Source organism: Dendrobates tinctorius, unplaced genomic scaffold (assembly GCF_039654945.1).
Source record: "Dendrobates tinctorius isolate UK_male_01 unplaced genomic scaffold, ASM3965494v1 ptg000315l, whole genome shotgun sequence".
Taxonomy (NCBI): domain Eukaryota; kingdom Metazoa; phylum Chordata; class Amphibia; order Anura; family Dendrobatidae; genus Dendrobates; species Dendrobates tinctorius.
Genome location: NW_027361982.1, coordinates 4,096,660 through 4,124,556, shown reverse-complemented (window position 1 = coordinate 4,124,556; position 27,897 = coordinate 4,096,660). Strand labels below are relative to the sequence as shown.

Sequence of the window (27,897 nt, the reverse complement as noted above, 5' to 3'; positions counted from 1 at the left end):
AAATACTGTGCAGTGAGATGGAAGATGGGGATGACCAGGAGTCCAGACTAGTACAGGGATTCCCTAGCGAGGAGACTTATTTCATTGTTTTCAATGTTGGGACAGCAATTTTTGGGGAGCACTATACTCTGGAGAATGATAGATGGGGCCCACCATACACTGGAACATTCCAAAGGTGGACATCAGACACTGGAGCAGCATTTACAGGGCCCATTATACACTAGAGCATTAGAAATGGGGCCCATTATGTTTGGAGCATTATTTGGGCCCATAAGACAGTGGAACTTCATCCATGGGGACCAACATATACTGTAGCATTATGTGGAGCTCATCATATACTGTTTCAAACATTATATGGGACCAGTGATTCTGTATGGAGAAATAGATGGGCCTCGTCATGAGATGTAAAAAGTGAAGTATTTTTCATTGTACTATACCGCTATTTCTCTGCCGTATCGGAGCATCATGAGTTGTGGTATGTGTTAAAGGGGCGCTCTTTTGCCCAGGGCACATGAAAACCTGGAGCCAGCCCTACCCCCCCACAACTTTAGCCAAATAACCCCCATTTTTCAGTGCGTAACTAGTATTATGAAGTTAATTAAGGTTGACAAGCTTAAGTAAGAAGGATTGATGCTTTTGGCATTCAAATGGGCACTGTAGGTGTGTTTCCTGTCCTCCTCTCACTGCCGACTTTAATTCCCCATTGACTCACATTGGGTTTCGTGTTTCGGTCGGACCCCCGACTTTTCCCTTTTGGAAAAGTCGGGTTTCATGAAACGAAACTCGACCCTAAAAAAGGAAAAGTCGCTCAACTCTACTCCTTTGTACTCACTCTATTTTCATTATATTCTTCCTGAGCACTGGTGCCCAAAACTGTACACAGTGCTCCATGTGCAGTCTAACCAGTGATTTATACAGAGGCAGTATAATGCTCTCATCATGTGTATCCAGACCTCTTGTAATGCACCCCATGATCCTGTTTGCCTTGGCTGCCACTGCCTGGCACTGGCTGCACCAGGTAAGTTTATCATTAACTAGGATCCCCAAGTCCTTCTCCATGTCAGATTTACCCAGTGGTTTCCCCTTCAGTGTGTAATGGTGAAATTATCCCTTCTTCCCATGTGTATAACCATACATTTATCAATGTTAAACCGCATCTGCCACCTTTTGGCCCAACTCTCCAACTTATCCAGATCCATCTACTGTATAGCAGAATACTATCTTCTCTTATATTGACTGCTTTACATAGTTTTGTATCACCTGCAAATATCAATATTTTTCTGTGTTATCCTTCTATCAGATCGTTAATAAATGTGTTGAAGAGAATAGGTCCCAACACTGACCCCTGCGGTACCCCACTGGTCACAGTGGCCCAGTTAGAGAATATACCATTTATAACCGCCCTCTGCCAGTTACTTACCCATTTACACACATTTTACCTCATTTTCCTAGTAAATAATGAAGGTGCAGACAGTACTGCCTCCTTGACTATCCCGGTAAATAATGTAGGTGCCGACAGTACTGCTTCCTCAACTCTTTTTATAAATGTGTCCAATGCATTCCGTATACATAGGTAGAAAGAGTGTAGAAGTCAGCCAGGGCCATAGTGTTGACTGAGTTCATCGGGCCTTGTGTGCCCTGGCCTTCCAATACATAAAAATCACACTCCACTATCAGCTTACGTGCCCCTCTGTCCCCTGCATCATCAGGGTCTGTTCTCCATTCTTTATAGTCACCTCCGACCGCTTCTGAATAAACAGTGACACAGTCCAGGTGCAACTCAATGTGGAAAACTTTACTTTCATGACTTCGCAGCACATCCAGATCTTTAACAACATTTATAACAGCATGTATTTTACACGTTACTTCATCTTTCCCGGCACTCCCCTCCCTGTCACACTGCATGTTCCTGGGTCGGACCGTTGCCAATGGCTCCTCAGCATCCTCGCTGGCCAGTCTCGCTGCATACGGATGTTTCCTCAGCTGTTTCGTTCCGATTCTGAGGGCATCAGCCCAAACAATGACCTATCACATGGCGAGCGACCTACCCTGCGGTGCTGCAGTGACTTCTCCTGTATCCCAAGTTCCTGTAGATGTTTTCTTTGTCCTTACTGAGGCTATGCTGTCCCACTAACTCTGGATGGCTGGGTTCCTCCTTGAATGTTGCGAGGCGCTGAGTAGCTCAGGCATTTAGCCCACCAGAGCACTTCGGGCTACCTTGCCCTGACTGAATCTACCAGATACTATTACTGTCTTAAACCTAGCTAACCCCTCACACAGTTAACCATTTACAGGTCCTACATTAAGCAATCCTATAACACCCCATCTAGTGGCCAAACCTCTACACTACACTTTCCCTAATAATATACATATCTACATAATGGATTCTGTACACTTCATTACGAGAAAACAATCTATACACAATTCTACAAATATACACAATAAGCCGGGACAAGTTTGCAGACTCAGGATAGTTTCTGTACCCCACTTACAATAGTATGGCCAGCCTCTCTCCCACTCATAATGATTTAGGTTGGGTTTGAATGGAGTTGACATTGTGGGGGGGTCCCTGTTATTAAAAAAAGAAAAAAAATCAGGCTTGAGGCTTTTTATGCTTTTCTAAGCCACCATCAACTGCCTGATGGTTCTGGTGTTTCTTCGGCACAATCTCAACCTGTGACTGTCTGTGCTGTCTATAATTCTGATCTCTGCTAGTGGGAAAGGGGCAATCCCGGCATTTATGCTGAGACACTACAGGGAGCATAAAGATGTTGACAGTGCTATCATCACATTGACCCATGAACCAGCCCTTTCTTCAGCATCTTATTGCATATCAAATTAAAATTCACACTGCACGGACCCTCGCCCACGGTGTCTGATTAACAGACCCTCATCCACAGTCTCTCACCAACGGCCCCTGACCCATGGTTTCACACCCATGGACCCTTGCCCATGGTCTCTCACCCACAGGCCTTTTCCCACGTTTTCTCACCCACAGGCCTTTGCCCATGATCTCTCACCCACAGACCTTTGCCCATGGTTTCTCACCCACAGACCCCAGGCCTTTGCCCACGTTCGCTCACCCACGGACCCTCACCCAAGAACCCTAATGTCAAATGTCATGGCGCCATCGCTCATTCACATCTCTCATACGGCGTGATATCGGTCACACCACATAAATATTAATGGCTTAACATCAAATATCAGTAAGTCATTATTGAATGATTAGTATCGAGTCCTACGTCCCTTTCACAGTTGGGTTGATGTAATGTTTGCCGTTCTCTAGCTCGGGCATGGCGGGTGATTTACCGGCCTCTTATACATCATCTGTTCCTCTTATCTACATTCTCTATTATTGATGTACAGTATAAACAGTCATATATATCACTTTAGGTTAAAGGTGTGGAAACATAGTAATGTGTACGTGCGAGGGAGTGGCAGAGCTGGGATGTGCACTGAAAATAACCATCACATCCCCAGGACTGATGTCCAAGCACTGACAACAGATTCCTTTATGTTCCAAGGCTCTGGACTCCTGAGCCCCAGTTACCAATTGTACCCAACTTATAGCCAACACTGGATACCACCAGCAGGTGGAGAATGTGGCGGAGTGAACGATCCCGGATAGTCCACTCCCTTCTCCGCTGGACTGAGCTGCACTATTAGCGAAATTTAATTGCAAGCTCAAATCCAGTAAAATGCATCCCCCAAACTATCAGCCAAAAAATGTCAACCCCTGTGCACCAAAAATTGCTAGTTACTCTTCATCATAACAAAGACAACTAGAGCCCTTTTGTATAAATTATGTCCTTATAACGTTGCCACCTAATATTGCCCATAACAGTGCCAGCACCAAGGCCACCTAGGATATGTGCATACAATGTGGATTCTCCCATGGATTTTTCCGCAGAAAAACCGCAGCTCTTGGCAGGAAACGCAGATGCATTTTTTATGCGTTTTTGCCGTGGTTTTGATGCGTTTTTACAGCGGATTTGATGCGGTTTTTCAGTGCGGTTTTGCCTGTGGATTATATGCGTTTTTGTAAGCTAAATAAAGATATGTTATTTAGAAAAAAAAAAAGATTTGTGATGTCATTTCTGTCCAACCTCCTCTTTTACATTTGCCCAATCCACACTCCATTACACACACAGATAGACAGATAGCTAGATATATAGATAGATACATAGATAGATGGAGAGATAATAGATAGATGATAGATAGATAGATATGGGATAGATAGTTAGATAATAATAATAAATTTTATTTTTATAGCGCCGACATATTCCGCAGCACTTTACATTTCAGAGGGGATTTGTACAGACAATAGACATTACAGCATAACAATAATCACATACAGTAGATTATAACAAATACCAAGAGGAAAGAGGGCCCTGCTCGCAAGCTTACAGTCTATGAGGAAAGAGGTAGACACGAAAGGTGGGTGGTAACAATTGCCCTGATTGTATGGACCAGCCATAATGTTAAGTGTGTAACAGTACAGACACAGAGGGCTAATGGATGCATAAAGCATGTGGGAACATGATGCGGGAAATCTGGTTATGGTAAAACTTTTGGCTGTGCCACACAGGGATAGATTAGGTTAATGTGTTGAGGCGATAGGCCAGTCTGAATAAATGCGTTTTCAGGGCACGCTTAAAATTTTGGGGATTGGGGACTAATCGTATTGACCTGGGAAGTACATTCCAAAGAATTGGCGCGGCACGTGTAAAGTCTTGGAGATGGGAGTGGGAGGTTCTGACTATTGAGGATGCTAACCTCAGATCATCAGCAGAACGGAGGGCGCGGGTAGGGTGGTATACTGAAACAAGGGAGGAGATGTAGGGTGGTGCTGAGCCATGGAGGGCTTTGTGGGTGAGGGTAATAAGTTTATACTGAACTCTGGAGTGGATGGATAGCCAGTGTAATGACTGGCACAAGGTAGAGGCATCGGTGTAACGATTGGTGAGGAATATGATCCTGGCTGCAGCATTCAAGACAGATTGGAGAGGGGAGAGTTTGGTAAGAGGGAGACCGATTAGAAGAGAGTTACAATAGTCCAGACGAGAATGAATAAGAGAAACAGTAAGAGTTTTTGCAGAGTCAAAAGTAAGAAAAGGTCGAATTCTAGAAATGTTTTTGAGGTGCAGATGACAAGAGCGAGCCACTGATCGAATGTGGGGGGCAAAGGAAAGCTCGGAATCAAGTATGACCCCAAGACAGCGGGCCTGTTGCTGGGGAGTAATAGTGGAACCACACACAGAAATGGCAATGTTGGGTATAGGTACATTAGTAGAGGGAGGAAACACCAGGAGTTCAGTCTTTGACAGGTTCAGTTTCAGATATAGTGAGGACATGATGTTAGACACAGCGTTTAGACAATCGCCGGTGTTTTCTAGAAAGGCTGGCGTGATGTCAGGAGAAGAAGCGTATAATTGGGTGTCATCAGCATAGAGATGGTACTGGAAACCAAATCTACTGATTGTTTGACCAATAGGGGCAGTGTACAAGGAGAAGAGGAGGGGGCCTAGAACCGATCCTTGGGGGACCCCAACAGTAAGGGGAAGGTGAGAGGAGGAGGAACCGGCAAAAGATACAGTAAAGGAGCGGTCGGAGAGATAGGAGGAGAACCAGGAGAGAACGGTGTCCTTGAGGCCAATGGAACGGAGCATAGTGAGGAGGAGCTGATGATCCACAGTGTCGAATGCTGCAGAGAGATCCAAGAGAATTAGCATGGAGTAATGACCATTTGATTTAGCTGTTAGCAGATCATTAGAGACTTTGGTGAGGGCAGTTTCAGTGGAGTGTAAAGAGCGGAAACCGGATTGGAGAGGGTCGAGAACAGAGTTTTCTGAGAGATAGTGGATAAGACGGGAGTGGACCAGACGTTCCAGGAATTTAGAGATGAAGGGAAGATTAGAGACAGGTCTATAGTTAGCGGCACAGTTTTGATCGAGGGATGGTTTTTTAAGTAGTGGATGTATGATGGCATGCTTAAATGAGGAGGGAAAAATACCAGAAGAGAGAGAGAGGTTAAATATTTTAGTTAGGTGAGGGGTGACAGCAGGGGACAGGGACTGGAGGAGATGTGATGGAAATGGGTCACTGGTGCAAGTAGTTGGGCGAGAAGATGCAAGGAGCCTGCTTACTTCTTCTTCTGTGACTGGTTCAAAATCAGAGAGTGAGCTAGATGCAGTGGGGGAGGGAGGACAGTGCATGGTATGAGGTGATTGGGAGATAATTTCCTGTCGAATCTGGTCAATTTTTTCTTTGAAGTAATTGGCCAGATCGTCAGCTCTGTGGTTGGGGCCTGTACTCTTGGATTGAGTAGAGAATGAAAAGTGTCAAAGAGACGTTTCGGGTTATTGGACAGTGAGGTGATGAGGGTGTTGAAATAGATTTGTTTTGAGAGGTGAAGGGCAGTGTTGTATGTTCTAAGCATAAACTTATAATGGATGAAATCTTCGTGTAGATTGGATTTTCTCCACAGTCGTTCGGCGCACCTGGAGCACCGCTGCAGGAAACGTGTTTGCATATATCTAACTATCTATCTATCCCATATGTATCTATAGATATTTCCATAGGTATATCTATAGATGTTTCCACAGATATTTCCATAGATATATCTATAGATATTTCCATAGATATTTCCATAGCTATATCTATAGATATTTCCACAGATATTTCCATAGATATATCTATAGATATTTCCATAGCTATATCTATAGATATATCTATAGATATTTCAATAGATATTTCCATAGATATATCTATAGATATTTCCATAGATATATCTATAGATATTTCCATAGATATATCTATAGATATATGTATAGATATTTCCATAGATATATCTATAGACATATACATAGATAATCTAAATATATATAGCCATATATATTAAAAAAAAACAGAAAAAAATGGCGTGGGCTCCCGCACAATTTTCTGCATCGGGGGAAAAGCCGATGACTGGGGGCCAATATTTGTAGCCTGGGAAGGGGGTAATACCCATGGCCCCTTCCCAGGCTATGAATATCAGCCTGCAGCTGTTTGCATTGCCTTTACTAGCTATTAAAATGGGGGACCCCCCAAAAAAATGAAGTGGGGTCCCCCTATATTTTATAGCCAGAAAGGCTACGCAGACAGCTGCCGGCTGATATTCATAGCCTAGGAAGGGGCCATGGATATTGGCCCCCCCCGGCTACAAATACCAGCCCGCAGCCGCCCCAGAAATGGCGCATCTATAAGATGCGCCAATTCTGGCACTTAGATCCTCTCTTCCCACTGCCATGTAGCGGTGGCATATCAGGTAATAAGGGGTTAATGTCACCTTGCTATTGTAAGGTGACATTAAGCCCGGTTAATAATGGAGAAGCATCAATAAGACACCGATCCATTATTAATCTTTTGAAAGGGTTAAAAAAAAGTTTATTTAACTCCCAGATCCAAGCAACACCCTTGTCTCCTAGAAAAAAATGAAAAATAATAAATCAACTGTATACTCCCTGTCCGACGCAGTCCAATTAATAACGAGGGTCCCATGACGATCTCCCGTTTAGAACATTGACATCAGGTGATGTGACTGCTCTATAGGGCCTCCCAGTGATGAACTGACAGGAGACAATGCCTCCTGCAGTCCATCACTGAGGTTACCTGAGTTCAGAGTCTCACTTTACAGCACTGCTGCATGAGAATTAGGGTTAGGGTTAGGGTTATGGGACCTCTTTCCCGGCTGTCATTTCATTGCTGGAGCCCCTGGAAAGCGGTCGCATAAGCTGATGTGGCAGCTCTCCACGGGAGGTCGTTGTGGGACCCTCGTTATTAATTCGACTAAGGCGTAAAGGTAAATATAGGTTGGTTTATTATTTTATTTTTATTACAGGTGATCGATGGCTTCGGGGAATTAGGTGTGTGCGGTGAGTCCTACTCTATGTTACGTGTTGTATGTTATATGTTGCATGTTCTGTATGTTATATGTTGCATGTTCTGTATGTTATATGTTGCATGTTCTGTATGTTATATGTTGCATGTTCTGGATGTTATATGTTGTATGTTCTGTATGTTATTTATGTTATATGTTCTGTATGTTATATGTTGTATGTTCTGTATGTTATATGTATGTTCTGTATGTTATATTTTCTGTATGTTATATGTTGTATCTTCTTTTTTTATTTTTTTTACATGCAACACATTAGCCGGATGATATGATGGGACTACTACTGTCCCATTAATGGCTAATGTATCAGGGTAGCAGGCATAGACCGATGGGACTTGTAGTCCCATCAGACGATGCCTGCATACACATACATACATACTGCACTGCAGCCCCCCGCACACCCGCCGGACAGACCGATGACCCATGGACAGCCTCGCAGCCCCCCCGCAAGATCCCGCTAGACCCCCCCGACAGCCTGAGGACCCCCACACAGACCCCCCGACAGCCTGATGACCCCCGCACAGGCCCGGTAACCCCCAGCACAGGCCCCGCCAGACCCCCAACAGCCCGATGATCCCCGCACAGACCCCCCGACAGCCTGATGAGCCCCACACAGATCGCCGGACAATCCGATGACCCCCCACATAGGCCCAGTAACCCCCGGCAAGGCCCTACCAGACTCCCCAACAGCCCGATGAGCCCCGCACAGACCCCCCGACAGCCAGATGACCCTGCACAGGCTTGGTAACCCCTCGCACAGGCCCCGCCAGACCCCCCAACAGCCCAATTAGCCCCACACACACACATAGCCCACATACACGGACACAGTCACCGCCAACACACCATACACGCACACAGTCACCGCCCAAACACCATACTTGTACACAGTCACCACTCACACTCTTCCCCCCCCCGCCGATCTGCAGCGTTTCATCCACAGCTCAACCGCGGATCTTTTTGAGACCTGTGGTTTTGCTGCGGATCAATGCAAGTCAATGGGTGCAGAAACGCTGAAAGAGTTGACATGCTGCGGAAATGAACCCGCAGCATTTCTGCTCTGATTTTTCCTCAGCATGTGCACAGCAGTTTTTAATTTCCATTGTCTATCATTGTACTGTACGTGACTTGCAGCTCTGCAGAGGATCCGCTGCAGATCCGCGGGAGAATCCGCACTGTGTGAACATACCCTTAAATGATTTTAATTGTGGTGTCTTTTCTTGCCTTCTTGTATGTACACATTAAATAAAAATTTTTGGTCAAGGTTGATCCCTTTTGTTATGCATACTTTTTTCCCTATGAGTATGGTGCCACAGTGATCCTATGAGTGCCGTGCCGCGCCGCAGTGAACCTGAGTGCCGTGTCAGAGTGACCCTATGAGTGATGTGACACAGTGAGACATTCGAGCAGGCGAAATGCATTCACAGGTGCGGTCCTTAATGCGTCCCTAACTATCTACCACAATAATGACCAAAAACTGTACCCCCTAGACACACACCAAATCCTCTTAATCAAGACTGGCATTTTACACCCACAACCCACTGGAGTAAGTTGCACCAAATTTATTATGCGGCATTCACTGTTTAAGAAATTTGGGACATGTTTGGGCTGTGTGCTCAAGAAATAAAATCTTCGGCACCATGAGCGACCGTAGGTCGTAGCAAAGATGTACGCTACGTTATAGTACATTTGTCTCACTGGTACAGTCTTTGCCACTTGGTCGAAGCCCCACCAACCATTTGGAGGTTTGTCATGGCAATCGCAAAAGTACAAAAAGTTGCAAAGTGTTTTTTACAAATTCCATTTGGGCCAAAGTTTGTGACTTTTAGCTTTCTGAAAACTGATGTCTAGAGCAGGGTTTCCCAACTCCAGTCCTCAAGGCACACCAACAGATCATGTTTTCAGGATTTCCTTTGTATTGCACAGGTGAAGCAATTATCACCTGAGCAATACTAAGGAAATCCTGAAAACATGATCTGTTGGTGTGCCTTGAGGACTGGAGTTGGGAAACCCTGGTCTAGAGGATGATAAATTCCCCCATTGTCTCACAATCTAAATTCCTTGTGTCTTTGGAAGGAAACTCACACAAATATGGGGAGAACATGAAAACTCCATGTAGATGTTGCCTGTAGTCATATTTAAACCTCAGGACCTAGCGCTGTAAAGCAAATAGTGTGATCCCCTGTGCTGCCCACGGCCAGATTCAGAGTTGTGTATGATCCCGACCATTTCACTTTAGTAACAGCTGCACACTTGGTTTATTCTCTCTCCTCTACATTATGGCACAGTATCCATTTTGCTGATGTTCTGGATAATATTTACTGCCGCAGATTATCATAAACCAATATTATCATTGCTGGGAAGAAGACGTGCTTTATAGATATTAGATCCTGGTGCATTCATGTTGTTTGTACAGGTGCTATCCATTACACAGTGCCCTGATTATCATGGACCTGGGTTATGACATGGTATTTATGATGGGCATATAAAGATGATGATCGATACAGAAGAGAAATGGTGGATGAGAACAATGGTCATTTATATAATCCTCCATGTCACATTTACAGAACTTCCATCATGTTGTATAGAAGGTCCCGATATCACATCAGTAAATGGCACAGGATTAAGAAGTCACAACCCCATAAATCAAAAGTCATCCCCACCGATCACCAGATCTCTTCTTGCCTGCAGGACAACACTATAGCACGTCGGATACAAATGCATGGAATGGTAACATGCAAAGAGGTGGAGGAATGCGAGATCCAAATAGTAGTGACCGATGGAGGTCCTGGTGATATAACATTTATTACCTATCCTATGCAAAATGTATAAATAAATGACAACCCACAAAGGAGTAATCAAAGATATAGTTTTATTTAAAAAAATAAATAGCAGAAACAGAAAAAGCCATAGCATAGAAAAGGTTAAGTAGGGACTTTGGAGGTGAGTGTAAGGGGTCTTCTCCCTAAAACTTTGTACCATTCAGTATTCTTTTGTGTGTATGGTTTCTGCTTTTTACACTCTTGGTTCAGAGTTAACTATCAGGGCTTGCAGCACCGGATGCTTAGGTCTCCGGTGGTGAAGGAGGGTCTGTTGTGCATAATTATTTCAGTTTTGATAATTAGTTTTATGTTCAGGTTAGTGGAGTTTCCTTTTGGCTCCTGGTACTCCACACTATGTTGGAAAAGTCATCTTTTCTGTGAACAACCCTTTTGGTGTGGCAGGCACATAGACAATCTCCTGCTTTTAGCCGTGGAAGGTTCCTTCAATACTGGAGATTGTGTAGTATAGGTTATAGCTTACTGATCACTGGAGGTTTTATTAGTGGGACTTCTACTAATCATGAGAACGGGGCTCTGAAATGCCTGATTGTAATGGAGCAGCAGCTGAGCACCACAACTTCATTCATTGTCTATGGGATTGCAAGTATATGTACTAAATTATTCAGCCCTGTGTCTTAGGCCGGGGTCACACTTGCGAGTGTGATGTGAGAAACTTCAGGGAGCCTCTCAGATCAATACCCGGAACTGCCGCCGGCACTTGGGACCGTAGTGTGCGGCTGCATTATTTCTATGCAGCCACACACTTCGGGCCTTAAACAGAGAATTTAGAGTTCTCATTCACCCTCATTGCCCCCAGTGTATAACATCCAGCTCCATTCAAGGAGCTTCACTCTGGAGGAGACATGTTCTGTACAGTGACGGATCTGACTTCTGATGGGAGTCTGGGCTTTGTGATTCCAGGAGGATGTTACCCCCTGACTGCATTGTGCCCCCTGTACAGATGGTGGAGGAGGATAATGCTAGGGGTTTGTTACCAGGGGACAGTCTCGGCCCCTTAGTCGCAGTGATGAGGAATCTTAACCTTCAGGAGATAACATTGTGGAAAATTGTAGCTTCAGCTTTGCGGAAACAGTTTGGAGAAGACCCTTTTCAGTTCTCCATGACTCTGCCCAGTGCAAGAGGTCCATACAGACATGGAGGGGGGAACATGACCAACTGCACTAGAGATTGTGAGCCCAGCCTCCCCCCAACATTTGGGTCGGACCTCACAAATACTCCTCTGGATGAAGGAACAAAAAATATCACAGACGCCTCCAAAATCTTGTAGAAATCCTTCTGAGTAGATCGGGAGCGAGATCACATTGTCTGTTGAAAAAAGATGGGGGTCATTAACCCTTTCACTACCAAGGGTGGTTGCACGTTAACTCCCGGGCCAATTTTTACAATTCTGACCACTGTCCCTTTATGAGGTAATAACTCTGAAACGCGTCCATGGATCCCAGTGATTCTGACATTGCTTTCTCGTGACATATTGTACTTCATGGTAGTGGTAAAATTTCATTCAAAAAACTTGTGTTTATTTGTGAAAAAAATGGAAATTTGGCGAAAATTTTTAAAATTTCTCAATTTTCCAACTTTGAATTTTTATGCCCTTAAATCACAGAGATACGGCACACAAAAAACTTAATAAGTAACATTTCCCACATGTTTACTTTACATCAGCATAATTTAGGAACCAAAATTTTTTTTTGTTAGGAAGTTATAAGGGTTAAAAGTTGACCAGCGATTTCTCATTTTTGCAACACCATTTTGTTTTTACGGACCACATCACATTTGAAGCCACGTTGTGGGGTCTGTATGATAGAAAATACCCAAAAGTGACACCACTCTAAAAACTGCACCCTTTAAGGTGCTCAAAACCACATTAAAGAAGTTTATTAACCCTTCTGGTGCATCACAGGAATTGTTTTGAATATTTAAAAAAAAATGAACATTTAACTTTTTTTCACAAAAAAAATACTTCAGGTTCAATTTTTTTTATTTTACCAAGGGTAACAGGAGAAATTGGACTGTAAAAGTTATTGTGCAATTTGTCCTGAGTACGCTGATACCTGATATGTGGGGGGCAACCACTGTTTCGGCGCATGGCAGAGCTCAGAATGGAAGGAGCGCTGTTTGACTTTTTCAATGCAAAATTGGCTGGAATTCAGATCGGAAGCCATGTCACGCTTGGAGAGCCCCTGATGTACCTAAACAGTGGAAACCCCCCACAAGTGACCCCATTTTGGAAATTAGACCCCCAAGAAACTTATCTAGATATGTGGTGAGAACTTTGAACCCACAAGGGCTTCACAGAAGTTTATAACGTACAGTGGTACAATTAAAAAATCATATTTTTTCCACAAAAATGATCTCTTCACCCCCAATTTTTATTTTCCAAGGGTAACAGGACCCTGAAAGTTATTGTGCAATTTGACCTGAGTACACTGGTACCCCATATGTTGGTGTAAACGACTATTTGGGCGCATGGCAGAGCTCAGAAGGGAAGCATCGCCATTTGACTTTTTTGGCTGGAATTGAGATCGGACACCATGTCGCGATTGGAAAACCCTTGATGTACCAAAACAGTGGAAACCCCCACAAATAACACCATTTTGGAAACTAGACCCCCCAAGGAACTTATCTAGATGTGTGGTGAGAACTTTGAACCCCCAAGGGCTTCACAGAAGTTTATAACGTACAGCCGTACAATTAAAAGTCATATTTTTTCCACAAAAATGATCTTTTCACCCTCAATTTTTTTTTTTCCCGAGGGTAGCAGGACCCTAAAAGTTGTTGTGCAATTTGTCCTGAGTACGCTGATACCCCACATGTGGGGGTAAACCACTATTTGGTTGCATGGCAGAGCTTGGAAGGGAAGCAGCACCATTTGACGTTTTTGGCTGGAATTGAGATCGGACACCATGTCGCGTTTGGAAAGCCCCTGATGTATCAAAACAGTGAAAACCCCCCACAAATGACACCATTTTGGAAACTAGACCCCCTCAAGGAACTTATCTAGATGTGTGGTGAGCACTTTGAACCCCCCAGTGCTTCAAAGAAGTTTATAACGCCCGGGCGTGAAAATAAAAAAATCGTATTTTTTCCACAAACATGATCTTTTAGTCACCAATTTTTTTATTTTCCCAAAGGTACCAGGAGAAATTGGACGCAAAAGTTGTTTTGCAATTTGTCCTGAGTATGCTGATAACCCATATGTGGGAGAAAACTACTGTATGGGCACATGTCAGGGCTCGGAAGGGAAGTAGTGACGTTTTGGAATGCAGACTTTGATGGAATGGTCTGCGGGTGTCATGTTGCATTTGGAGAGCCCCTGATGTACCTAAACAGTGGAAACCCCCCACAAGTGACCCCATTTTGGAAACTAGACCCCCTAAGGAACTTATCTAGATGTGTGGTGAGCACTTTGAACCCCTCAGTGCTTCACAGAAGTTTATAACAACCGGGTGTAAAAATAAAAAAATCGTATTTTTTCAACAAACATGATCTTTTAGTCCCCATTTTTTTTATTTTCCCAAGGGTAGCAGGAGAAATTGGACCCCAAAAGTTGTTGTCCAATTTGTCTTGAGTATGCTGATACCCCATATGTGGGAGAAAACTACTGTATAGGCACACGTCGGGGCTCGGAAGGGAAGTAGTGAAGTTTTGGAATGCATACTTTGATGGAATGGTCTGCGGGTGTCATGTGCATTTGGAGAGCCCCTGATGTACCTAAACTATTGAAACTCCCCACAAGTGACCCCATTTTGGAAACTAGACCCCCCACGGAACTTATCTAGATATGTGGTGAGCACTTTGAACCCCCAAGTGCTTCACAGAAGTTTATAACGCCCGGGCGTGAAAATAAAAAAATCATTTTTTTCCACAAAAATGATATTTTTGCACCAATTATTTATTTTCTTAAGGGTAACAGGAGAAATTGGACCCCAAAAGTTGTTTTGCAATTTGTCCTGAGTAGGCTGATACCCTATATGTGGGGGTAAAACACTGTTTGGGCACATGGCAGAGCTTGGAAGGGAAGGAGCACCATTTGACTTTTTCAACGCAGAATTGGCTGGAATTGAGATCAGACGCCATGTTGCATTTGGAGAGCACCTGATGTGCCCAAACAGTGGAAACCCCCAATTCTAACTCCAACCCTAACCCCAACACACCCCTAACCCTAATCTCAGCCCTAACTCTAGCCCTAACTCTAACTCTAGCCCTAACCCTAGCCCTAACCCTAGCCCTAACCCTAACACTAATGGGAAAATGGAAATAAATACATTTTCTTTTAATTTTATTATTTTCCCTAACTAGGGGGGTGATAAAGGGGGGTTTGATTTACTATTTATGGCAGTTTTTATTTTTGGCAGCTGTCACATGCTAAAAGACGCTTTTTATTGTAAAAATAGTTTTTACATCACCACATATTGAGAGATATAATTATTCCATATTTTGACCCACCGAGTCATTTGAGGTCTTATTTTTTGCGGGACGAGTTGACGTTTTTATTGGTATCATTTTCGGGCACGTGACATCTTTTGATCACTTTTTATTCTGATTTTTGGGACGCAGCATGAACAAAAACCAGCGTTTCATGAAATTCTTTTGGGGGGTGCGTTTACACCGTTCCGCTTGCGGTAAAATTGATAAAGCGGTTTTATTTTTTGGGTCAGTATGGTTACAGCGATACCTCATTTAGGTCTTTTTTTATGTTTTGGCCCTTTTATGCAATGAAAACAATTTTATATAAAAAATAATTATTTTTGCATTGCTTTATTCTGCGAGCTATAACTTTTTTATTTTTTCGCTGATGATGCTGTATCGTGGCTCGTTTTTTGCGGGACAAGATGACGTTTTCAGCAGTACCATGGATATTTATATGTGTTTTTTTGATCGCGCGTTATTTCACTTTTTGTTCGGCGGTATGATAATAAATCATTATTTTTTGCTTCATTTTTTTATTTTTATTTTTTAAGGGGTTCGCTAAAGGGGTTAACTAATGGGACACTTTCATAGAGCGGGTTGTTACGGACACGGCGATACCAAATATGTGTGCTTTTATTGTTTTTTTTTACTTCCAAAAAATGAATTTATTAGGGAATATTTTTTTTTTAAATTTATTTAGCGATTTTTTTAAAATTATCTTTGCATTTTTTTTTTTTTTAACTTTATTACATTGTCCCAGGGGGGACATAACTGTCCTGTGACAGATCGCTTTGCAGGCACTGAGGAAGTCCGCTCCCTACAGGCCCCCGAAGGTCCCCGTTGCCATCTTGGATTCGGGGACCTGCAGGGATGGAGTCCCCGCAGCAGCGCTGCACATTGCGCTGCTGTGGGGGGCTCAGGGAAGCGCGAAGGGAGCCCCCTCCCTGCCAATGCTTCCCTTTAACCCCCGGTACACCGCGATCGTGTTTGATCGCGATGTGCAAGGGGTTAACGTAGAATCATAGAATCATAGAATCGTAGAGTTGGAAGGGACCTCCTGGGCCATCTGGTCCAACCCCCTGCTCAAAGCAGGATTCGCTAAATCTTCCCAGTTAGATGTCTGTCCAGCCTCTGTTTGAAGACTTCCATTGAAGGAGAACTCACCACTTCTCGTGGCAGCCTGTTCCACTCATTGATCACTCTAACTGTCAAAAAGTTTTTTCTAATATCTAATCTGTGTCTCCTCCCATTCAGCTGGTCCGTGACCACCCCTGACACATTGTGCCGGGTGTCAGCTGTGATAATCAGCTGACACCAGGCCGCGATCAGCGGCGCTCACCACGACGTAATATTTCGTCCATGGGACTTAGGGCCCAGGTCACATGGACGGAATATTACGTCCAATGTAGGAAAGGGGTTAAAGGTTGGTCCTGGATGCATTGAAGGTGTTCAAGGAACGCATTGTCTGAGACATTTAACCTCACAACAATACATCAAGGACAACAGCATTGTCCTGAGAGTGAGAACATTTTCTGCTTGTTACTGCTTCCTTGGCGACCGTTCAGCTTTGCATAATGTGATTTTTGTGATGCAGAATGACAGGAGAATAAAGTCTTATTTGCTCTAACATGAAGAAAACTGTAAGTATACAAGACTTGTTGTACTAAGCTTCCGTCTTTAACAAAGCTAACAATTTATCATATCGGTACAATGCTCACAGAGTTTGTCCACGACATAAAAACCCTTCTTAGCTGCCACAAAGCAAAACATAAAAGAAAAAGAGTGGCTAGAACCACAGCTGTCCAGGAGGTGAGTATGGGTTTTTCTATAGGGCACTTTACCATGTAAGAAGAGGTTATCCAGTAGTGAACAACCCCTCTAACAGTTGCAATTCAGCTTCACCATTCGGCACCTCTTAGCCCCACATCTGTCAGGCTTCTAGGTCAAGATTACGGACACTTGTTGCTCGGATGAATCTGTTGTTCCTCGAGTAATGTTTTATGCTTGTTGGAGTAATGTTTTATGCTTTCCTAAAAAAACTAATTTTGGATGATTCTTAACTTTTTGATTTGGAATACTTTTAGACCAAATGATTTAATTGAGGATGTTTTGGTTCTTCTGCACCGAGGAGCGGACAATGATCATCTGCTGAGGGGGGAAAAGGATGCAGGGTAACAAATTTGATGGGGTGTAAAACCTTTTCTCCTTTGCAGCTAGGATAATAAAATACATCATTTTTTTTAATTATAACTTTTTATTTTTTTTAATTTTCTTTTGGATTTCAGTAAAAAATATAAAAACGTAGAGGTCAAAGCATAATTACGGTACAACAGTATTTTCTTAATATATAGCACATGTGCCCTGGGGATAAGGGTTTCAATACTAGACTGGTGGAAAAGACTGTGAGTGTTAATGTTCCATGGGTTAGGGGGGCACAAAACACGTTCCTTGCCCTCGATGATCCAATACACCCCTGCTTCTATCTTAGAGAGGATCATAAAGGAAGCTGCAAAGTGTTCTGTGTGTGGAGGAAATCTGCCCAACTGCATTCTCTGCCTCCTTTCTCTCTCCGTCTGAATTTACATTCTCGCACTTTATTATATTCCTTGTGCTTTTACTACTTTGTGTAGATGATTGTTTTTATGTTGTTAGACTTTGTTCACATTGACATCACAAGAACTCAAAACCTCATCATAAATCATTGTCTGGGCCATTGTGGGGCATAAGCATCTGGCCATAAATGGGGGAAGGGTCACCTTTTATTTAACCCCTTCATGACCAAGCCTATTTTGACCTTAATGACCAGGCCATTTTTTGCAATTCTGACCAGTGTTCCTTTATGAGGTAATAACTCAGGAACGCTTCAACGGATCCTAGCGATTCTGAGTCTGTTTTTTCGTGACATATTGGGCGTCATGTTAGTGGTAAATTTAGGTCAATATTTTTTGCATTTATTTGTGAAATAATCAGAAACTATGCAATTTTCAAATTTTTAATTTTTATTCTGTTAAACCAGAGAGTTATGTGACACAAAATAGTTACTAAATAACATTTCCCACATGTCTACTTTACATCAGCACAATTTTGGAAACAAAAGGTTTTTTTGTTAGGAAGTTATAAGGGTTAAAAGTTGACCAGTGATTTCTCACTTTTACAACAAAATTTACAAAACCATTTTTTTAGGGACCACATCACATTTGAAGTCACTTTGAGGGGTCTATATGGCAGGAAATACCCAAAAGTGACACCATTCTAAAAACTGCACCCCTCAAGGTGCTCAAAACTACATTCAAGAAGATTATTAACCCTTCAGGTGCTTCACAGGGACTAAAGCAACGTGGAAGGAAAAAATGGACATTTTAATTTTTCCAACAAAAATTTCTTTTATCATTAATTTTTTTCATTTTCACATGGGCAACAGGATTAAATGGATCCTGAAATTTTTTTGGCAATTTCTCCTGAGTACACCAATAACTCATATGTGGTCATAAACCACTGTTTGGGCGTACGGCAGGGCTCGGAAGGGAAGGAGCACCAATTGACTTTTTGAATGGGAAATATGCTGGAATATTTAGCGGTTGCCATGTTGCGTTTGGAGAGTCCCTGTGTGCCTAAACATTGGAGCTCCCCCACAAGTGATCCCATTTTGGAAACTAGACCCCCCAAGGAACTTATCTAGATGCATAGTGAGCACTTTGAACCCCCAGGTGCTTCACAAATTGATCCGTAAAAAAAAAAAGTACTTTTTTTTCACAAAAATTTTCTTTTAGCCTCAGTTTTTTCATTTTCACATGGGCAACAGGATAAAATGGATCCTAAAATTTGCTGGGCAATTTCTCCTGAGCACACCAATACCTCATATGTGGTCATAAACCACTGTTTGGGCGCCCGGCAGGGCCCAGAAGGGAAGGGGTACCATTTGACTTTTTGAATGGAAAATTAGCTCCAATCGTTACCGTACACCATGTCGCGTTTGGAGAGCCCCTGTGTGCCTAAACAGTAAAACCCCCCTACAATTGACACCATTTTGGAAACCAGACCCCTTAAGGAACTTATCTAGATGTGTAGTGAGCACTTTGAACCTCCAAATGCTTCACAAAAGTTTATAACGCAGAGCAGTGAAAATAAAAAAATCATTTGTTTTCATTAAAAATTATATTTTAGCACGCTATTTTTTATTTTCACATGGCTAACATGAGAAATTGGACCACAAAAGTTGTTGTCCAGTTTGTCCTGAGTACGCTGGTACCACATATCTGGGGAGGAACCACTGTTTGGGCGCACGGCAGGGCTCAGAAGGGAAGGAGTGCCATTTGACTTTTTGAAAGGAAAATTAGCTCCAATCGTTAGCGGACACCATGTCGTGTTTGGAGAGCCCCTGTGTGCCTAAACTTTGGATCTCCCCCACAAATGACACCATTTTGGAAACTAGACCCCCTAAGGAACTTATCTAGATGCAGAGTGAGCACTTTAAACCCCCAGGTGCTTCACAGAAGTTTATAAAGCAGAGCCGTGAAAATAAAAAATAATTTTTTTTCCTCAAAAAATTATATTTTGGTCCGCAATTTTTTATTTTCACAAGGGTAACAGGATAAGTTGCACCCCTAAAGTTGTTGTCCAGTTTGTCCTGACTATGCTGGTACCCAATATGTGGGGGGGGACCACTGTTTGGGCACACGTCGGGGCTCGGAAGGGAAGTAGTGACATTTTGAAATGCTGACTTTGATGGAATAGTCTGCGGGCGTCATGTTACTTTTGCAGAGCACCTAATGTACCTAAACTATAAACCCACCACAAGTGACCCCATTTTGGAAACTAGACCCCCCAAGGAACTTATCTAGATGTGTGGTGAGCACCTTGAACCCCCAAGTGCTTCACAGAAGTTTATAACGCAGAGCCGTGAAAATAAAAAATCATTTTTTTCCTACAAAAAATTATTTTTAGCCAGCAATCTTTTTTTTACACAAGGGGAACAGGATAAATTGGACCCCAAAAGTTGTTGTCCAGTTTGTCCTGAGTACGCTGGTACCACATATGTGGGGGAGGACCACTGTTTGGGCACACATCGGGGCTTGGAAGGGAAGTAATGAGGTTTTGAAATGCCGAATTGATGGAAAGGTCTGCGGGCATCATGTTGCCTTTGCAGAGCCCCTGATGTGACTCAACTGTGGAAACCCCCCACAAGTGACCCCATTTTGGAAACTAGACCCCCAAAGGAATTTATCTAGATGTGAGGTGAGCACCTTGAACCCCCAAGTGCTTCACAGAAGTTTATAACGCAAAGCTATGAAAATAAAAAATCATTTTTTTTCTTCAAAAAATGATTTTTTAGCACACAATTTTTTATTTTCACAAGGGTAAGAGGAGAAATTGGACCCTAAAAGTTGTTGTCCAATTTGTCCTGAGTACGCTGATACCCCATATGTGGGGTGGGAACCATTGTTTGGGCACACGTCAGGGCTCAGAATGGAAGTAGTGACATTTTGAAATGCAGACTTTGATGGAATTGTCTGCGGTCGTCGTTACGTTTGCAGAGCCCCTGATGTGCCTAAACAGTAGAAACCCCCCACAAGTGACCCCATTTTGGAAACTAGACCTACAAAGGAACTTACATAGATGTCTGGTGAGCACTTTGAACCCCCAAGTGCTTCACAGAAGTTTATAACGCAGAGACGTGAAAATAAAAAAAATCTTTTTTCCGCAAAAATATTTTTTTAGCCCCCAATTTTTTATTTTCCCAAGGGTAACAGGAGAAATTAGACCCTCTAAGTTTTTGTGCTATTTGTCCTGAGTATGCTGATACCCCATATGTTGGGGTAAACCACTGTTTGGTCACACATCGGGGCTTGGAAGGGAGGGAGCACCGTTTGACTTTTTGAATGCAAAATTGGCTGGAATCAATGGTGGCACCATGTCGCATTTGGAGACTCCCTGATGTGCCTAAACAGTGGAAACCCCTCAATTCTAACCCCAACACACCCCTAACCACAACCCTAACTCCAACACACCCCTAACCCTAATCCCAATCCTAACTATGACCCTAACCACAAGCCTAACCCTAATCTTAACCCTAATTCCAACCCTAACTCTAATTGTAACCCTTGCCCTAATTCCACCCTAACCCTAACTCCAACCCTAACCCTAATTCCACCCTAACCCTAACCCTTATTCCAACCCTAACCCTAATTCCACCCTAACCCTAACCCTAATTCCAACCCTAACCCTAATTCCAACCCTAGCCCTAACCCTAGCCCTAACATTAGCCCTAACCCTAACCCTAATGGAAAAATAAAAATAAAAATATTTTCTTTATTTTATTATATGTGCCTACCTATGGGGGTGATAGAGGGGGGTTTTATTTACTTTTCATTTCATTTTGATCACTGTGAGAGTGATCAAAATGAATGAATCAAATCTGCAGCCGGCAGATTCGGGCGGGCGCAAGCCATTTTCCAAGATGGAGGCGCCCATGATCCGGGACCGCGGGACACTAGGAGCGACAGCGGCACTCGGTAGGCACCAGGGGGTGGGGGGGATCGGACTGCGGGGTCGAATGGAGGGAGGCAGGGGAGCTGATGATGACAGCGGTGACAGCGAACGCCCCCGCCAGCCAGTGTGTGGGGGGTCACATTACTGTCTCCAGCCATGTCTGATGCTACTGCAGCATCGGCCATGGCTGGATTGCAATATTTCAAACACTGTCATGTAGCTACACATTGCTGCGGTGGGATCTACATTCATAATACATATATGTTATATTTGGTCCTGTCTGTGTAAACCCTTTGGGCTCAGGAGCTGAGTTATACACCCAGCATCTGCCACTGTTAGCCACAACCGGTGCTAGCTCCAATCATTGCTGTTTAACCTTTCAAATACCTCTGACCATCGCAGGGTAGAGTACCCATTGCCCCATTACAACATGATATCAAGGTGCCGGAATGTTAGGTTTCATGCCACAAACACCGCTTCATAGGAAACCATAATTTTTGCTATACAGTGTGGCAGTATATAGATCAAGCAATCAGATGATCATATGGTCAAGTCTTCTAAGGGGACTAAAATATATCTCAAATTACCGCATTTATATTTAAAAATAGATAAAATTTAAAAAGCATTAACATATTCAGTATGCCCCATGTCTGCAAAGATCCAGTCTATCAAAATTAATAAAAATGTTTAACGCATACAATAAACAAAAAAAATGTAAAATAATAGCAATAAAATTTCAGCTCGAAACACAAAAAAGGAGCCCTCCTGCAGCACCATAGACTGAAAAGTGATCATGTTATGCCTTCCAGAAAATGGCGACACAAATTTCAGACTTTTTCCCACCACAAAAAATAATTTTAATAAATGCTACACGTTTGGTAACTCCGTAATTATACCGACCTGGAGAATCATTGTCACTGCACAATAGACACTGTAAAAACAACCTGAAAGACAATGGCGGAAATGTGATTTTTTCTGCACTTGGAATTTTATTTCTTTCCATTTTTCAGGACATAGTGTGTTAAATGGTGTCATTCAAAACTAAAACAGAAAAAACAACAACTCTCATATGGCTGTATGGACAGAAAAATTAAAAAGAAGGAAGAAAGCGAGAAAAAAGTTCTACTAGAGCAGGGTTCCCCAACTCCAGTCCTCAAGGCCCACCAACAGGTCATGTTTTCTGGATTTCCTTTGTATTGCCCAGGTGAAGCAATTATCTGTTGGTGGGCCTTGAGGACTGGAGCTGGGGAACCCTGTACTAGAGTGTAAACCCCTATAAATAGTGTCTTTGGAGGATACGATGCTAAAGGAACACATGGACATCCTGGTGATTCCAATCGGAGCTGCCTGTGTAATTCCTTACATCTCCTGTGGAGGTGCTGTTAAAATTTTTACAAAACGTGATTGTCAAAAATGTTGCATTCTCTTTAAAATGACATTTTTTCCTATACTGTATTCAGGATTTATATTTTTATTACCCATCAGCATGTCACCATACTAGGGAATGATTGTATCCTTTGGTATTTACTGAGGATTGACGAGAACATTCTTCCTGTCAGAAGCTGTGAATAATAATTGTTTATTCAGTTCCTCATTGCTTCATCAGCCAGAAGCCATTTTACAGGCAGGACAAAGGGAAATAAATCCATCTTATTGTACGGTAATCTACATTTATATCCAGGTTCTTTGCATCTTTGTAGCTATTAAGTCCTGTGTAGACAAAACGACAAAGTTCTAATTGTTACAGCTTCTAATTACACCAAAAATATAACCTTAGATTAAACCCAGGGAGTTTCGGCAATTTTAAAAAAATTCGTACAGGACTTGATTTGCGCAGAAATCAGTTACCTTTAACCATAAAATGCAAAGGAGAAAGATCTTAGTGGTATTGCATAGGAAAAAAAAAACATTTTTTTTTTTATACTTCTCAATACTGATATGTTCATACTAAATTTCTCTTATTTTGCACAAAAAAACACTTTTGGTTTTAAAATTGTTCTTATGTCGCCACATTCCAAAACGTGTACTATTATAAAGTTGCATTATGTATTATAATAGTTGATGGGGTTGAATGTTTTGGAGGATAGACTGTAGCTTTTTTTTTTTTTTTTGCTGCATACAACTTTTTAATCACTTTTTATTCCATATTTTTACTAGGCAAAAGCCCATTAGGAGGTAACGTCCCTGCATCCTTTACATTATGGCCATTGGAGGACAAACCTGTAAATACAAATTCTCCTATTTTTTTATAAAAAAAATACAAAACATCAATCCGTTCAATATCTTATTACATTGTGACACCATATAATAAGAGTTAATAATTTAAAAAGATATCTATAAAAAAAATTGCATAACAATTTTGCCCAGTGATGTCCAAACCATAAACCATGGCAGAATCTTATCCCCTGAATTAAGGAACAAACAAGAAAAAAAAACAAGGTTCATAGAACACAACAGGTGATAAGAGACTTAGTGTGACGCAACAGCAGGTTTTATGGACCATACTTGCTATCTCTCTTGGTAATGAAAAACTACGGTCCTCATTTATTTTCCTGACAGTTTAGACATTATGCAGCTGACTTGCTAAAGTCTCCAAAAGGTACGGGTATAAATCTTCATAGAAAGTTACTAACTGCAGAATTATGAATCTTAATTTCTAATTTGAGTTAATATTTTGGGGATTTTAGTTACTAAATCTTTGTTTTTGTGTTTTTTTTCCCTCAAATGTTTAAATCTTGTCTTCTTTTCCATTCCTTCCTAATATTCAGTGATTTCTTTGTCAATGTATTCTCAGGAGAAGTTTCTTCATCTTCTCATGCCTCGTTTCTTCCAGTCTTCCTTTTTTCGCTTTCCGTGATCCCAAGAATCTCCCACGTGATGACTCTACGCTTAAATTTTGTGTTTTTATTACTTTTTATGTCTTTTTCAATCTTGTACATTTCACAATTCCTCTTCAGCAAATCCTCTTGTACTTCTTCCTCCTCTTTTTCCAAAGCAAAGCCCGTCCACATCCTCATTATTTCTTCTTGGAGATCCGGCTCTTCATTCGTTGGACAGATCTTCAACCACCACAAGGATGTCTTCTACCTTTTCGAGCCTGGTCATGCTGTGTGGATGAAGTTTCAGAAGGAAAGTTCAGAGCTTCTTCATTATGCAGTGAGGGATCTCTTCCATTCTTTCTTCACATGTGATTTCTCACCCCTCCAACATTACCTTCCAAAGGGAGGAAAATACATTTCAGAGATTGGGTTCTTTGCGGAAAGTCGAGCTCTTTGCACCCCACCAGCCTGCACTGCCTCTATCCCAACTGAAGGCTATAACAGGCAAGCCTGTTTTCTCCGATGTGTGAACTCTTCTACAGATAAAATGTCAAATGTCTGTCAAATGTATACTCATGTGGTGATGAAAACAGTTAGGATCCTGGATCTTTCCATCCTTCTTCCACTTTTGCGGGACCCCAATCTGAATCTAAGGATTATTCATCTCGTGAGGGACCCTCGAGCAGTTGCCTTATCAAGGAAAAGCTTTGTCCTTAACATCGAGAACCGGATTTTACTTAAAAATGAAGTTTCTAAGAAGAAGAATTTTACAATAAGCGAAGTCATGGCAAAGATTTGTAAAGCTCAGACTGAGATCAATAAGCTGGCCAGATCCTCCAAGTTCTTGAATGATCGCTATATGGTCATCCGTCATGAGGATCTGGCCAGATACCCTGTTGAAAGCATGAGACAAATGTTTGATTTTGCTGAGCTTCATATAATTAAAGACATGGAACAATGGATGCATAACATCACTCATGAAGAGATTCGAGGAACTGAACGATTCATGGCCTTCTCCAGAGTGTCCTCAAAGGTTATCGAGAAATGGAGAACTGCTGCTGATTTCAATTTTGTCCACCAAGTTCAACTAATGTGTAAAGGATCTATGAGAGTGTTTGGTTATTTGCCTGTAAGAACCAGGGAGGACCAGAAGAATTTAGATCTGGATGTATTAGTGAAGGATTGGTCGTCGACAAAATTTACCCAGTAAAAAAAAATACTGAAAAATGAATGAATGAATGTTTATATTATAAAAAATGCTCTGTATAAGTAAAATATGTTATTTATATGATGGTATATATATGAGTTTCTTGCCCTTGCTGTGTAGAAGTGACTGCTTGTTTTATGCCCCAATGAACCTTTTTGTAATGAAGTAGGCATCAGCTTACCATAAGATAGTTCCGGCTGTTGTTGATCATTTACAGACAGAATGGCCCTAAGGTCAAATTCCTCACAACAACTCAGTCAAATGAGCACGTGCGATGTAGAAAAATGGCTGCCAGTGCCAGACACTCTGGGAGATTTTGGGGAATACTTGTAAATATGGTACAAAATTTGCCATCTATAGAACATGGCCATTTCAATTTTTCCAACCAACAGTCCACAAATGTATCATATTGTAATTTATTTTAGCAATTGCTTCTATTTTGTGTATTGTGTCAGTTTAGATAGATCAATGTGATTATAACTTAGTGGCGTTCTTTGATGTTACGCCACAGGGGCGTCAATGCATGGTAGCTGAACATCAGCCATGTAAGAAAAATTCCAGAAATCAGTTACCTTAGATGAAAGAAATTTTTAGAAAAGGATCTAGTTGAGTCTCTGAACTCTACATAGTTTTTTAAGATCGTTGAGAAGAAAATAAAGTGAACCTTCTGTATGGGGTATGGCCTAGTTTCCTGCCAGAATTAATGAATTGTACATTGTATATAAAACACAGTAACGTTACACTAGACAAATAATCCCAATTGTAGATCGGAAGCATCAGCAGAAGCTCAGTACTGTGCTTCGCAAAGATGCCAAATAGGGTGTTATGCCCCCATCCTCTCCCTGTAAAGTCTGCTTTGGATGTTCTCCTCTCTGCATTTTACAATGCTAGTGTGATTCACCTTCATCCACTGCCTTTTGTGTGCTTTCCTCCCCATCTACTCTGATATAGTATACCTGTGATCTGCCCTCTAAGAAAACTTAGATGCTTTATCCCCTTCTCTATTCTCTGAACTGCGATTTGTTTCCTAATCTTATTTACTGCTGTTATGTCTGTAGGCCCTTATACAGATTAGACCAAACTTATTGATATTGTTAGGATCAACTGAATCTCTTCCAAAGCATGATTTCAGGTAAGATAAGGGTTAGGTAGTTTGATTAATTCTGTAGATAAGCCACTATCTGTGCAATTTGACAGTGACTTTCTCCACTGTCCACCTTAAAGACACATTAAAGTTTTGCCAAACTGAACATTTTTGTGTAAGGGGGTGCCCGCAGTGAAAACCAAATGAGCATTTGGCTGTCATCTATTGCATGTACACAGCTAATTTTATACTGACAAGGTGGATAGGGAGGGCACAAATCATGACAATTGTAGCATCACTTGTGGAGAAGCACTGGTTTCTGAATATCGGGTACTTTTACAACGTGCAGTGACAGTGCACTTTTGTTTCTTTCCGACTCGTCATTTCTGATCAGAGCTGGGGAGAGAGTGCACTGCCATTGTACATAATGCACAGTGACAGGAATCTACTGAGCATACATTGGAATTGACGGACCGTCTTCCAGCACATTGCTCCCGTGCCTATGCCGATGCCTTGTGTATGTGAAATAAAGTGATTTGATTCACATGAACGGTGAGTGCCATCCTATTTTTTCTTTCTCTTCACAACGAAATGTTCTGTTTTTTCAACATGGGATTGAGCACCCGTTCCAAGTGGGATTAAGGTGTTTTTTTATTAATGTGAAAAATATACCGTATGTGCAGACATCCAGGGTATTTTTCCACACAACGGTGCCGGATATCTATTTTCTCAATTTGTGGCATTAAATAGATAGGAATATAGGATAGAAATTAAATAACCACACCTTTAAGTAGACACTACAGACAAATTTGACACATTTTTAATGAGGACTATCAAGAAAGTTATCTATTTTGCATTCAGGATGTATGACATAAATAGTGTCTGTCTTCCTAAGACAATAATTTAAAAGAAATAAAGAAGATAAATTTGCATAAAACATAATGAAATAGGCATAATTTTAAAGATTTTCACTCTTTCCATCAATGCAATGTAAACTTATTCATATGGAAAGTAGATGAACATGATACATCATTGAATGAGAAAGTAATAATAGCTGCCGGGCAGAGAAACGATCCAATTACTAAGGATTACAGACGTGTGATTCGTCATCCTCA

General features: G+C 41.9%; 1 protein-coding gene across 1 annotated transcript; it reads left to right on the top strand.

Moving 5' to 3' along the window:
* The first annotated feature begins 24,130 nt into the window (after nt 1-24,130).
* Nucleotides 24,131-27,332, top strand: LOC141073830 (carbohydrate sulfotransferase 4-like). The gene is made up of 2 exons (XM_073561296.1): nt 24,131-24,271; nt 24,441-27,332. The coding sequence occupies exon 2, from the start codon at nt 24,550-24,552 to the stop codon at nt 25,699-25,701; it is 1,152 nt and encodes a 383-aa protein (XP_073417397.1). The 5' UTR covers nt 24,131-24,271; nt 24,441-24,549; the 3' UTR covers nt 25,702-27,332.
* The last annotated feature ends 565 nt before the right edge of the window (nt 27,333-27,897 follow it).

What these genes read in the sequence shown, in the direction of transcription:
- LOC141073830 (XM_073561296.1), top strand. Translation starts at nt 24,550, where the DNA reads ATGACTCTACGCTTAAATTTTGTGTTTTTATTACTTTTTATGTCTTTT.